Here is a 14,324-nt window from a genome sequence, read left to right as displayed (position 1 = left end):
ACTTTTTAAATGTGTTATTAATGGCTATAAGACCTGCATTTGTTGGGAAAGGAACTGTTTGAGTTGGACAGATGAGAGGGAGCAAAAGAATCCAAAATGATAAAAATATACGTAGGTTCAGATTCATATCCAACAATTTTAATGTATGGCCCATTGTTCCACATTGCTCAGAAATATAGGATTTACTTTTCAATCCTTAGAGATGTTGTGTTTCTGCATCGTTTGTTCGGAGGAAAACTTTTTGATTCCTTAGTAAATTTTGTGTTTAACTATGGTGGTATTTTACTAACAATGTCAGGTGAGTATTCATGCGCTTGTATCTTTTGAGTTCAAATCATAATGTAGCTAGGGAACTGTTGACTCTTGGGCTTCATTTCTGTTTAGTTTAGCTGCCACAGAGCCGAGCAGGGTTTATTTTCCTACCTGCATTTTACTGCTGAGGGGGACACAGATCACAGCCTAAAGAATATCCTGCAGTGAGACGGATTTGGGGGGGCAGGTGGGGCAGCGAGGAGGCTGAGATGTCATTTTTGAAATGGCAAGAAAAGTCATAACTGTTGACAGGAAGCCTACTTTGGTGTGAAAACACTGACACATTTTCAATCATGTGACTTGTGCTTTCATATCATTTTTTGGTGTCATATGTTTTTTACATTTGAGTTGGATGTATGCATGATTGTTGAATATCAGTACTTTTTGAGTGAATGTACAGTAGTAATGGTAAAATCATTTAGTTTGGTTTTATTATTTTACTGTTTAGCTTTTATAATTGTTTAGTGAAATTTATGAACTTTTTGGTTTGGTGGTATATCATAAAGAGATAATAAAAGTGGTGCAACAGGATCTAGGTTATTCTATGAACGTTTTTTTGTTAAATTTATGAACATTTTCAATCATGTGACTTGTGTTTTCATATCATTTTTTGGTGTCATATGTTTTTACATTTGAGTTGGATGTATGCATGATTGTTGAATATTAGTACTTTTTGAGTGAATGTACAGTAGTAATGGTAAAATCATTTAGTTTGGTTTTATTATTTTACTGTTTATCTTTTATAATTGTTTAGTGAAATTAATGGACTTTTTGGTTTGGTGGTATCATAAAGAGATAATAAAAGTGGTGCAACAGGATATAGTTTATTCTATGAACGTTTTTTTGTTAAATTTATGAACTATTTTGTTTGATGATATTGTAAAGAGATAATAAAAGTAGTGCAACAGGATACAGGTTAGTCTCAAAACTGTCTACGTCTGTGAGGTTACCAGTTTCAATGCTGCATCACAAATTTTAGTTGTGGGCAACGATTAATTGTGATTAATCGCATACAAAATTAAAGTGAGTTTGTGCATAATATATGAGGGTGTGCTGTGTGTAATTATTATGTATATAGAAATACACATACATTCATGTAAGTATTTAAGAAACATTTACATGAGTATATATATTTATTTATATTTTTATATATTCTATATGATATATAAATTTAACCGTTTAAGCGTCACCCCATCCTATTGAGTTAAATCTACACTTTTGGTGTTTTTAACAATATACAGTTTGTCATGATTAGATAAGAATTCATATGCAAACATTGAAGTAAATGTAGTCGTCCTGCTGGTGGGACAGTGACATTTAGCAGAAAATTATTTTTTTGAGGCACACTCTCTTCATAAATGAATCAATTACTCTCCCTACATAATTTATTTTATAAAACACTGTTGAAATGTCTATTCTGGAGGCTTAGACCTTTCCAACGATATATAGTTTGTATAGATTAAAATTTACATCAACCATATTAATGCAAACTTAGGTGTCCCGTATTCGGGACGGCAACGCTTAACAGTTTAAAAAAAATATATATAAATAAAAAAATTCTGAAATGAATATATGTATGTATGTGTGGTTAAATATACATAATTACACAAAGTACACACACATATATTATGCAAAAAAATCACTTTTATTTTGTATGCGATTAATTGTGAATAATCATTGCCCGCCAATAATTTATAGAATTATCATTATTAATAATTAGTTTAATATGATAATTAGTTACACTTTGATGTTTATTATTTAGTCCTGTAGAGAGGTTGTGGTTTGATTTGTGATTTTGGTAAACATTTCATTACTATGATCCATAATAGCAGCAACGTGCCTTTAGTGGGCTGTAAGTGGTTGTACAACAACAAACATCTTCAAACCTGAACTTGACTTTCATATACAGCCACAGAAAAAAGTCAAGAGACCACTCTAGTTTTGCCATTAATCATCATTTCTACATGTATTGTCGTGACCATTACAGTCCAAAATCAGGGTTATTAATTTTTTGAAGTGTTCCTAAAATACATGTAAAAGATTAGCATCGCGTTGTTTTAAAATTATAATCAACTTGTTTTCTTTGCAATATTCAAGATGCAAACCTTGCATCTTTTTGTTAGTTTGTCCGGTTTCAGTTTTCTGCAAATGAATGCAAATAAAAACATTACTTTATTAGGAATTTGGTTGAAATGTCGTTGGTAGTTTTCAAAATGAAACCAAAATGAAATTTTCACGTAAATAAATACCTACAAATACCTATAAAAAAGTGAAACCTTACAGCCATATTGTGATCATAACATAATCATTCAAATTTTTTTGATAAGTGTCAGTGAGCTATATTTAAAGACAACATTCACATCAGTGTGGTAAACCAAGGCAGAAACCATCTGATGTGACACAGTTACACAGTCGCTTACATGACTGCAGTCAATCTACGCAAAGTCCGTGTTGTGTCTGTTATTGTGTAGTTTATTTGGCAGGTTTCTCCAGGTGTCACCACTGCCCAGTGTGAGGCTTTTAGCGTCCAACAACACACTGCGGTGTGATCCAGGTTTGAGTGTTTCTGTGTCTTTTGCAGAGCATGTATCTTCACTCATATCTGGTGGCTCATTTGGCGGGTAACACAGAATACGTGTTTATGAGTGTATGTGTTTATAGCTGAGGCTCTTTCACTGCGCTCCCCTGCAGATACAGAAATAAACAGCACCCACAGACCGACAGACTGCACGCTTTTGTCTCAGCCTGGATTCCTCAGTGGCAGAGATGTGATATTCCTGTGGCTGTGAGCCAGACAGACAGTCATGCACCCCTGTCTCTCACTCATCCCGCTCTCTCTCTCCTTACTTTCTCTTGCCAACCGGACTCACGTTCTCCACATCACCCCTCTTCCCTTTTTGATCACTTTGTATTTTTGTGTTATGTTTGTCTGGTTCTTACAGACGTCAGTCATGTTAAATGGAGATCAAATGTTTAGGACTTTTTCTTGCCACCTGTTTGAGCTATGCGATCCACATGAATGTTTATTGCTATATACTCTCGCCGCAGTATGACAACCACTGTTTATGTGTCTATTTTGTATTTCTCCAAAGAGAAACATTTGAGGGAAAGTTGAAACGTAACTAAGGACTCAATTAAATCGACCCACCGTTAACAGAGACCCTCGCACTCTCACACACGGATGTAATCATGTGCCCGCCCGTGCTGCTGTTTGCACCCGTAACCTATGCTAGTATAAATAAATTCAGACAGGCTTTGCCTGTCTCTGGTAGGCGAGCATCGGTGTACCCTTACTCTCTACTACGCTGGCCTCTATAAATAAATACATCACATCACAGGAAGCAAACATTGGAGGCTGCCCCGCAGTATTTGGCTCTTGGCTGGTCTAAGAGGTAGAACAGGAAAATATAGAAAAAAATGTAATGGTTATATGTGTATATATGATGTAGCTTTATTGAGTTTTGAGGCCGTTCTCTGCAGTAACCTGTGCCACAAAAATCTCATTGAGCAGACACTAAATCCAAACTTACAATGCATTCAAGGTATACAGTTTATCAGTTTGTGGGTTCCTTGGAAGTTGAACCCATGACCTCATTGCTAGTCACGCATTACAATTTGAGCTACATGAACATAATGTTTTACAATTCAAATTACCCATTGTATAACCAGGTGTGACGTTATTACATGTGGCATTTTACCTGTCTGTCTGTATGACCGTTCATTATTATTCTGCTTTTGTTATCACTAAGTTTGTGTACCGTATGTGTTTGTATGCAGGTGTACCTGAAGGCTCCTATGATCCTGAATGGAGTGTGTGTGATCTGGAGAGGCTGGATTGATCTTCAGCGTCTGGATGGGATGGGCTGTCTGGAGTATGATGATGAGAGGGCACAGGTACAGAAAAGTCATGGCATGACTCGGGCCTTATGTGCATAACTGCATTATCTCTGGCATTTTTGTGTGTCTTATGTGTGCGTATGTGTGTGTGTGTGCGCAGCATGAGGATGCTCTGGCCCAGGCTGCCTTTGAGGAAGCCCGCAGGAGGACTCGTGATTTTGAAGACAGGGATCGTTCACACCGTGAAGACTTGGAGGTGAGAGTTGCCGTGAGTAAAGATATGTGTGAATACTTTTTTTTATAGTTTAGATGAGTGCATGCTTCATTCTACCCGTAATGGAGTTCAGTTTGTGTGTTTGTATTTGTGTGTACATGTGTTTTCTACTTTTGCATGTGTATGATATTTCTGTGTGTGCTTATTTCTCTTGCTTATATTTTAACTGACAGCCACTACCAAAATGTTTGATGCTTTAAGGAGCAGTTCACTGTTTATGGATGTACTGACATGTTTTAAGAAGAATGATGGAGTGGTGCCAGCAGCATCTTCTGATAGCGTTCTCTAACAGTCCACATAAAAATGAATTTGACTAAATTACATTATTACATTTATGGATTTGACAGACTATTTTATCTAAAGTTACTTACAGTGCATTACGATGTATACATTTGTATCAGTATGTGTGTGCCTGGGATCGAACCCACAACATTTGCACTGTTAACGCACTGCTCAGCTCAACCACTGAGCTACATGAACTAAATCATGTTTTAGATAATTTTCACCCCAAAATCAAAAGGAAAAAAAAGAATAATAATTTTGCATATGTAAAGATAAGACCTATTATTTGACTTATTGGTGCCTTATCACTGTAATACAAAGTTTTTAAGGGGACACTCTTGAAAATATGCTCATTTTCCAGCTTCCCTGGAGTTGAGCATTTGTTTTTTTTGTCGTTTTGGAATCCATTCAGCCGATCTCCGGGTCTGGCGGTACCACCCCCAGCACAGCTTAGCACAATCCATTGAATCTGATTAGACCATTAGCATCGCACTAAAAAATAACCAAAGAGTTTCAATATTTTTCCTATTTAAAACTTTACTCTTCTGGGAATAGGAAAAATATCGAAACTCTTTGGTTATTTTTTTAGGCGCAATGCTAAGGGTCTAATCAGATTCAATGGATTATGCTAAGCTATGCTAAAAGTGCTAGCGCCGGACCCGGAGATCGGCTGAATGGATTCCAAAATGGTAAGAATCAGGTGTTTAACTCTGGGGGAGCTGGAAAATGAGCATATTTTCAAAAAAAGTGGAGTGTCCCTTTAAGTAGCGGCAGTATAGCAAGTGCTGCTTTAATAATTACTATTTAAAATATAATTTTATTTATTGCATCAAAAATGCTGAATTGTCATTAAAAAATATTTTTTAAATAATATTTTGGTAACACTTTAAAATAAGGTTGAATTTGTTAACATTATAAAAACAATAAGCAAAGTTGTTTCGTAGCATTTGTTAATCTTTGTAAGGTAATGCCAATACAGTTGCTTACAGTTATCTAATATTAACAGTTACAACTTTTGATTTTAATAATGTATTAGTACAGGGGTTTTCAAACTTTACGATGCCAAGGACCCCCATATATGATGAACCTTTTGTGAGGGACCCCGTAGCAAAAAATATAGAGTGAGAAATTAATTTATTTTTCTGTATAATACACTGCAAAAAAATGATTGGTAATTACCAATGGGGTAAGCAAAAAATCTTGAACATTTTTCTAAATTCAAGACAAAATCAAGAAAAATTTGCTTACCCCATTGACAGATTTTTTTGTGCTTGTTTTATGCACAAAATCACTTAAATTTGATATTTTTGGTCTAAAAACTAGACTTATTTTCTTGAGTCGTTTTGCTCATCAAGAAAAAGCATCTTAATTTAAGAATTTTTAGATATTTTACTGAAAACAAGACAAAAATACTAAGAAAATTTTTTCTTGAAAATCATTTTTTGCAGTGTAGATAATTGGCTACACTTGGAGTAATTCTGGATGAATAAACATAAAGAGATAAAATGTCAATTGAAATGTATATGTACTTCAGCAACTTTGACAATAACTCTTGTTGTTTCATAGCAGCTTTACAAGGAATCTTGCTTTATAAACCCCAATAAGTGAGATAAAGAGGACTGTAATAAGGAAAACACACTTGAACGATAAAATGCAAATATAAATGATTCTGAAATGTATTTAGCAAGAAGTGAAAGATACCCCTAATAAATAAATCTAAAAATGTTCTCAGAAAATGTTAGAACCTCCTGTAGGCTCCCTGGGGGTCCCCGGACCCCAGTTTGAAAACCCCTGTATTAGTAAATGCTTAAAATAACGCAATTAAGATTGATAAATGCTGTAGAAGTATTTTTCATTGTTTGTTCATGTTAGCTAATGCATTTTTTTTTTATTTTGGGGTGCCGCAGTGATTTTTGAAGGCCAACCCGAAAATTAGCGAGACAGTGGTTCCCTCGCAAAAAAGCCCATTCATTTTTCCCATAGACTGATTTGGATTATTGCAAACATTACATGTTTTGTCCAATTAGTTAATCTTGACGGATGAATACAAATTGGATGAATTTTAAAGTGAAAATGCATTTATTAGAAATATACAAAACCAAATATTGACTTTAAAATTCAGAAAAGTTGTGTTCATCTGTGAACACTAACTTGTTGGTATTTGACTTCTGTCTCTTTTCAAGGCTGTACTGAGAGTACTTTCATACTAAATAATACCTCACAACATTTTCTCTCCTAAATCATCCCTGATTTTTGAGAGCTCTTGATGTAGCTAAACAGCTTGTGTGGAGCAACACTGATTTGATCACTTGTCATTAAGCAGGTGCCGATGGCACAGCTCATTCATTTAATAACACAGGAGGTAAGACAACAGTTTAGGATTATATTTAGTGAACTGCTGCCTTGAATGTCTGTGTTTACCATAAATCATTTAGAAGAAATGCCAAATGAAGGTGGGCATGTGTTTGTGATGTGTATGCTTAATAGTATTATGTATGTATGCATATATGTGCCAGTTTGTGTACTGTATGTATGTTTGATAAATGCTTTAGTTGTTTGGCTTAGTGCTTGCAGTATCATTTCATTTAAAGTCCTCAAATGCAATCAATCAATCCAAACAGCGCTTCTAAGATGAAAACAAAATTGTGTTTTTTAGGACCCTGTGGCATCAAAAATCTGGGACTGATGGCCTTCAAGAACCAGGGTCTGTCTCCTCTGCTTCTCTCTATCCTTGTGTCATGCACTAAACTGTGTCTGTGTCTGTAAGTGTGTGTGTGTGTGTGTGAACAGTATGTGTGATGGCATGTGCATGAAAGAGCATCTTTATTTCTGTTTTATGATTCTTAGAAACAGTGAAAGTTAGTAGGAATGTTCAAAATATTGTCCAAAGTGTTCGTTGGAACAGAAAGGCAATGGCTCTCACCAGCTCGATAGACCCCCATTCTGTAATGGAGACCAGACTTCCGTCCCAGGATTCCTTACAGCCCTGCCCACCCACTCCCCTGCTGCAAAGCCCTCTGGGAGCTCTCACGCACATCTTGGCAGCACATGACCAGAAAGATCCCCCTTATGAACCGCCGCCTTTATATTTCTTTCTCCTAATCTACACCCTCCGGCGTTCCTTTACACGCTCTCTTCCAAAATCAATCATGCCAGGGTCTCTATTTTAAATAGCTTATGAAAATCGAATTTCTTACTGTTTGCAGTCAGAAGATTTGTGACTCACGGGCCAAGTGTTTTCCCCTCAAAGCTCAAAGTCACTGCGAGCGGTGGAAAAACGAAACCCTGTAATTATTCTATAATTCATGCCTTCTCATCCCAGCAGTGTGGAGCCTGACCATAGATCTGAGCTTGTTTTCATATGTAAAGCTGCCTGCTTTATTTTGGATACCGAATAAGGTTTGCGTTTGAATCGAAGATTCACGTAACATACGACGGTCGCATAGCTGCGGTCCCGCCGGTCAAATCTCAGTCTGCATCAACTGTAATTCAATAAGAACTAGCACAATAGCAGTCCACACTATTGTGTTGTGCCGGTGAAAACTACTACTAAGACAAAAGCTCAGCAGAAATGACTGTTTTTCGTATGGTGGGCTACAGCCTTAGTCCCATCTGTTCACATACTGTCTGTTTTTACATTAATGCACCAAAACTGATGTATATACGCATACAGGCTTGTCTTCGCACTTATATAAAAAATTTAGTGTTACAGTACATCCCGAATTTGGCTGTAAAAGAGAGCAGGTGAGAGTAAGTGTACAGCACTTTCTACTCTATGAAAACACACAGATTTGTCTTTTAAAGTGCGTGTCGTATGACTGTTTGTGTGTGTATGCGGGGGAGTCTAAAGGGGCGAATCAAAGCCAAAAGAAATTCAAGATCGTAATGGCCTTCTCCATGATAGATGGATGAAAAATAGATAGGCCATTTTTCATTAAACCCAGGCCTTTACTGCAGGTGGGATTAGCGCATGAGTGATGTTGGCCACTGAAAGTATTAATATATCATTAGTATTGATCTTTTTCATTAGCAGCGCTGGCGGGCCGGCAAAATCTAAGCAATATTGACTTGTGGTACAGGAGAGTGCTGCAGCTGGGCTCCGTGTGATCGATGCCGCCTCCTCCCATCCACACACAAACATGCTTAAATACTCCAGAGCAAACGTAAACATGTTTTGTTCTGTTTTGGCTTGTCACCGCACCCTATAGAGATATATTATTTGGTTTTGCTCTTTTTAAACGTATAGATTATTATTGTCTGCTTTGTGACGGCTATAACAGCTTCATCTCCAAACACGGGATTCCCAGGCGTCGGGGCCGAATAAAAACAGGCTCTATAATCGCCGGACGATGATCTCACGCTATATGAGATACGCTATGTCTGCCTTCTTGTCTATCTTTCCCCTCACTGTCTGCCTGTCTGTCTGTCCGTCTGCCCTGGTTGTCCTCAGACATCTGTGTCAGGGAGAGATTTAGACGTAGGCACATAAACATATGTATCCGTGACAAGGCCATCAGTCATGTCTTTATTTTTAAGGCTAGTGATTTGAAGACTTCCCCCCTGACTAATGACCGTCTGCCACTTCTACCAAAAAAAGCAGCTCAATTTTTAGTCTATGCTGAACGATGCTGGCCTCTGCTGGACATGAGAAGCAATTGCATGTGTGTCACAAAACTTTATGTAGACTACTCTGTGGTTTGAATAGTTATAGTTTTGCTTAGATACAACGACTGGAAACAAAGCACAGCTATTTTAACTATATCATCTCTCTTGTCTTGGTTTGTCTGTTGGCGTGTGTGTATCTTTGTGCATGACCCAGCCCAGGCGACAGCAGGACCCCAGCCCTGGCTCCAACATGGGCAACACTGACGATCACAAGATGCGCTAGCGGCATTCATCAAAGTGGGAAGGGATAGGGTCATGAGACCTCCATCACCACGGCAATCTCATCTCCAGATACCTCGCTTATCACAGGGCAGACCAAAGTCCACCGGTGGGGATTTACGGGTGGGATGTGTTTGGGAGGCGGGGGTAACGGTGATCCCTCTTTTGGCCGGGTGAAGGGGCTGGGTGGGTTGGGTAGGGCTGGGCTGGAATTGGTGTGAGTCAGAGATTCATTGCATTTAATTTAGTCCCTTGTTTCTTCTTGGGATTTTTGCACTATGTGATACATTCAGTTCAAGTCTCTTTCGGTATGCATGGTTATTTCTACCTATGTTTGCTCTTGTTCCCCCATGCAAGGCATCTTATTTTATTTTTTAGCCCTTTGTTGTAACGAAACAGCATTTTTTATTATTTTATTCATTTGTGTGTGAAAGTCAGGATGTTTACTTTTTGTATTTTAATTTTTACTATAATATAAACTTGTTTGTCCTCGCGCTTTGTAGGAAACTAGATAACATAGATTCGTGCAGTAGAGTAGCATGTTTTTTGTTTTGTTTTTTTGGAAAAAGGCTGCTGATGTTGGGATAAAAGTCTTTTTCTTCTACAATCCTCCATGTTTTCTGTCTTCCACGCTCTTTCTGTTACAATCAATTGAAATGTGCTTTGAACATGAACCAAGCAGCAGCAGCAAGTGAATATTGAGGTCAGTGTTACTCTGAGCGTGCTCTAAACAAAATGAGGCAGGAATTCGGTTTTTAACCTATATCTGAGTTTTTACTGCTCTGCTTTCTCTTTTATTTATGTTTTAATGATTTATGATTTTTTCATGCCTTGACAGAAATGCAGGCAGGCTTTTTATAGTTTTGTGCTACATATTTTAATTTCATTTGGAAATTTTGACATTTTTCAATCACTTTTTCAAGTTATTTGGATTTACTTCTGTTTGCAATACACAAGAAATACTGTTATTGATGAGCAACGATGAGACAAACATAAACTTGTAAAGGTATGCAGTTGTTTGTCATTTGACAAACACATTTTACAATAGAACCAGGTATGCGGTAAACTGAATTAAATGGGTTATTTGTAAGTTATTGCTTTTAATGCTATTGTTTTATGCATGTTATGTGCATATCTCTTTAGGATGATCATATGGAAGTTTTAGTTTTACTGTCTTGCCACAGTAAAATGTTTGAAAGTGTGGATGGGCATGACGTTATTTGTTATGGGTAAATTCCTGAACCAAAATTGCAGGTTTGAATGGAAAAAAAGAAAGTATAGAAACTCAAAGCTCAGAAATGGACAACAGCATAACTGTACTAAAAAATACTTAATTCTCATAAATTAATCTGTTCTGGTGATTTTACAATATTTTTAACATAAAAATAAGCATAAACTTTGTTTTTTACCACAGTTAGTAAGTTTATTTTTTGATGCTGTAGTCAAGGTATGGACTTTACCTCTAGCTTAAACCAAATATAGATAAATGTACACAAAAGAAAGCTTATTTATAAAGAGCAGATTCATGTTGTCTGGCTGGTGGGGAAAAGCTAATCTTGGTTTAGTGAATGTTAAGGGCACTTACACAGTACCATTGCTTATGGATGTGCACCAAGACATTATTAGAGTTTGGGTATATTTTAAAAAGACGGAGAACTTGACCAAACCAGAGTCAACAAACAGCCCTGCTTTATTCTGCATGCACTCTCCTTCCAGATCTACCGTCCCCTTTCTAGGTGTGTCTTATGCTGTGTATCAAAAAATACCCCTTGTGGTACCCCAATTGTTTTTTTCCTTTACTTAATGCAGGCATTAAGGCATATGCACACCAGGTAGTGAATGACTCTTTTTTTTCAAATGAATGAATAAATGTTTATTTTCTTAATTGTTTTAAGTTATTGATGCAGGTATACCTTTGTTTCATTATCAGGTTCCGCTATGATCAAATGTGTATTTCTGTATTGATATTACTTACTTTCCCCTTTGGCCCCTTAAAGAACTGGGGATGCTTTTATATGGTCTTTGGTTTTAGCTTTATCTCTCTGTTGTTAATAAGCGAGGAGGACTGTTAACTGAAGTGTTATGTTTGACATGTTTCTTAATAAACTTGTTAGAAATTGTATTATTAGTTGTTGTCATTGCATGTGACAAAAAGTTGATCTAAAAATAATACATTTGTTTATAAAACAAAACAACCTAAATAAATCTTCAAGATAAGTGTGCAAATTATATTTCATATAGCCTGAATATTTTTTTATAAATATTTATGCATAATACTTTTATGATACACAAATGTTTGGATAAAATATTTTAAACAAATGGAATGCGTTATATAAACACAAAGTAAGCACATGCAGAATAAAATATATATTCTTATTGACTTTTATTTTGACATCATCATAACGGCACTCACCAGGCCACTAGATGTCGTATTCAGCAGTGAACAGATGAAGATGCATAGAGTAGAGGCAAAGATCTTACATTGACAAGAAGTGAAAGTCAATAGAACGTTTCATTGCAACACCAGCGCCCAGCAGCAGCCCTACGAATCCGCCATTTTGGAATGAAAGCGACTCGGGAGTCAACTAGAAGTAATGGCAATATCAGCTACTTTGTACATTAAAAGACCAAATTCAAACTGAATGATGATAACACAGAATAACATACAATCAGACCAGTGATCATTAATCCCTTTTTACAGTTTATTTTCAGATATTTACATGTCTTCCACTTTTATAGGCTAACTTTACATACCGACTTAAACTCATCCACACATAATATTGGCTCCATATACATACACAAATATACATTAGAATTGCTAGAATTGAAAGTGGAAATTATAGGATAACAGACAGAGCAATGCATCATATAAGATTATCATGTTTGTAGCGGGATCCAGGGGATTAATATGTACAATTTATATTTCATACCTAGTGGAGTTGGTAACTAATAATAAAAGTAAATGTGTAAAGTAGCATAAATTAGAATTACATAATAAAGCAAGAAAAAAAATACCTCAAATGTGTATGTATTTAATGATTGGATTCCACAACTGATAACAACAACAACACAACACATACATACGAGACAATACAGCGTTTCGTGTAGGTGCAGCACGTGAACAAAAATTTAATTCTAGAAACTTACTATTGCGCTTCTGATTTGGCTGTGAGATTCGCTGAGACTGAACTGAGAATTAAGTGGCTGTGAGAATTTTCATTCCAAAATGGCGGCCGCGCTACTCAAGCGCCATCTAGTGGCTGTTGCCAAAAACGAATCAGAGTATCCCCTCTTGTTCTTCTATACTCTTTGGTAGAGGTTAATGTGAGAAATTCAAATCATTCTTTATACTGAAATAACATTTTTGTGTACTTTAAATTTGTGCTAAGGTTAAAATAAGTTATTGAACGTATAACTTTTACGCTGTAGGAATCAGAGTATCTTTTGATCATTCCATATCCGTTTATAAAAAAAACGAAAATACAAATAGCATTTTCATTTATCATTTCCATTCATAAAATGAAAGAAAAAAAAATAGAAATTGATACATCAGTCTTAGAGAGAAAAGTCTAACAGAGGTTTGGAAAGCAAAAGCTTCCAATGGCATCTTTATCACGGCACGCAGATCATTATGATTATCATATTATTTAAAAACTTTTCACATTTATGCATCTTTTATCCAAAGCGACTTACACATTGCATTGTAACTTTATAGATTTTCTGTCACACCGGAAAGGCATTAATTTTAAATAAAAATGAAAAAATAATTAAAAGTGCCAATAAAGTGCCTAACGACTGTTTAGAAAAAAGTATTTTTGGGTAGGATTAGGGGTTGGTGTAGGGAGGGTTTTTATTCTCTCAGTAATGTATTGTCCATTTAATAATTTGAATACATTTAATCATTAACACTGTATATAATAATTGGATCCTGTTAATATATTGAGGTGCAAATATTATCAGCCATATGTAATTACTATTTACACTTATTGGAAATTTGATAAGTTTATTTATTAAATAAACATTATTTTCACCTGCTGTAAATAGCATACCACTAAGAAAGTTACACTTAGTGTAAATAGAAAATATCTTTTTTACTTAATGTAAATAGCATCAGGATATTAATATGGCAACAGATATTTACAATTAATGCCATATTAATATCCTGCTTTATGCACAAGGCATTGAAGAAGGATACCAACATTCACTTTTAACAAATCATTTCATTTTATCCATGAACAGGTGTGCAGTGTAGGCATTGTATTAAATGTCAGGTGTTATGTAGCAATGGATGGGCTATTATCTAGAATGTTCTTCTGAAAGTAAATGGGCTGGTTATCAATTAGCATTTGTATAAACACCTCATCGTACATTATTTATATTATTATATTAAAAAAATAAATAAAATAAAAGATGCTTCAATTTATCAGACTACTTCATTTCAGCAATATTAAGTATTCATTTTAGTATCAGTTATCCATATCTGCTGTGCACTTTTAGAACAGATGTGTTAAAAACAACACGATCAGTGTTAGTTTAGGGATTATTATTGGAACACAGTTTGTGTTTTATTTTAACACAAAATGACACATGATGTGTTAAAATGACACATAATGTGTTAAAAGCATAACACAAAAATAAAGGTGTGAAAATGTACACATCCTTTCCTAGAATGTGCACATAGCAATAATGTGGCATGCATATGTCGGTCCAATCTCAACCTATACCCGTGTCTCTA

The 14,324-nt window shown here is 35.8% G+C and overlaps 1 protein-coding gene across 8 annotated transcripts in view; it reads left to right on the top strand.

Moving 5' to 3' along the window:
* The window catches only part of cbfb (core-binding factor subunit beta), a 38,251-nt gene extending 26,540 nt beyond the window's left edge, over nucleotides 1–11,711 (top strand). The window contains exons 4-7 of one of the 8 annotated variants that reach the window (XM_055174995.2): nucleotides 4,090–4,206; nucleotides 4,310–4,417; nucleotides 7,362–7,409; nucleotides 9,530–11,711. In XM_055174995.2, the coding sequence (XP_055030970.1) occupies nucleotides 4,090–4,206; nucleotides 4,310–4,417; nucleotides 7,362–7,391 (255 nt within the window). In that variant the 3' untranslated portion in view covers nucleotides 7,392–7,409; nucleotides 9,530–11,711. Of the gene's footprint in view, nucleotides 1–4,089; nucleotides 4,207–4,309; nucleotides 4,418–7,361; nucleotides 7,410–9,524 lie in introns of all 8 variants that reach the window. The other 7 variants (XM_055174994.2, XM_055174997.2, XM_055174996.2 and 4 more) reach the window with 7 other exon arrangements.
* The last annotated feature ends 2,613 nt before the right edge of the window (nucleotides 11,712–14,324 follow it).

Source organism: Misgurnus anguillicaudatus, chromosome 15, assembly GCF_027580225.2.
Source record: "Misgurnus anguillicaudatus chromosome 15, ASM2758022v2, whole genome shotgun sequence".
NCBI classification, from domain to species: domain Eukaryota; kingdom Metazoa; phylum Chordata; class Actinopteri; order Cypriniformes; family Cobitidae; genus Misgurnus; species Misgurnus anguillicaudatus.
This window is presented reverse-complemented; position numbering and strand designations above follow the sequence as displayed.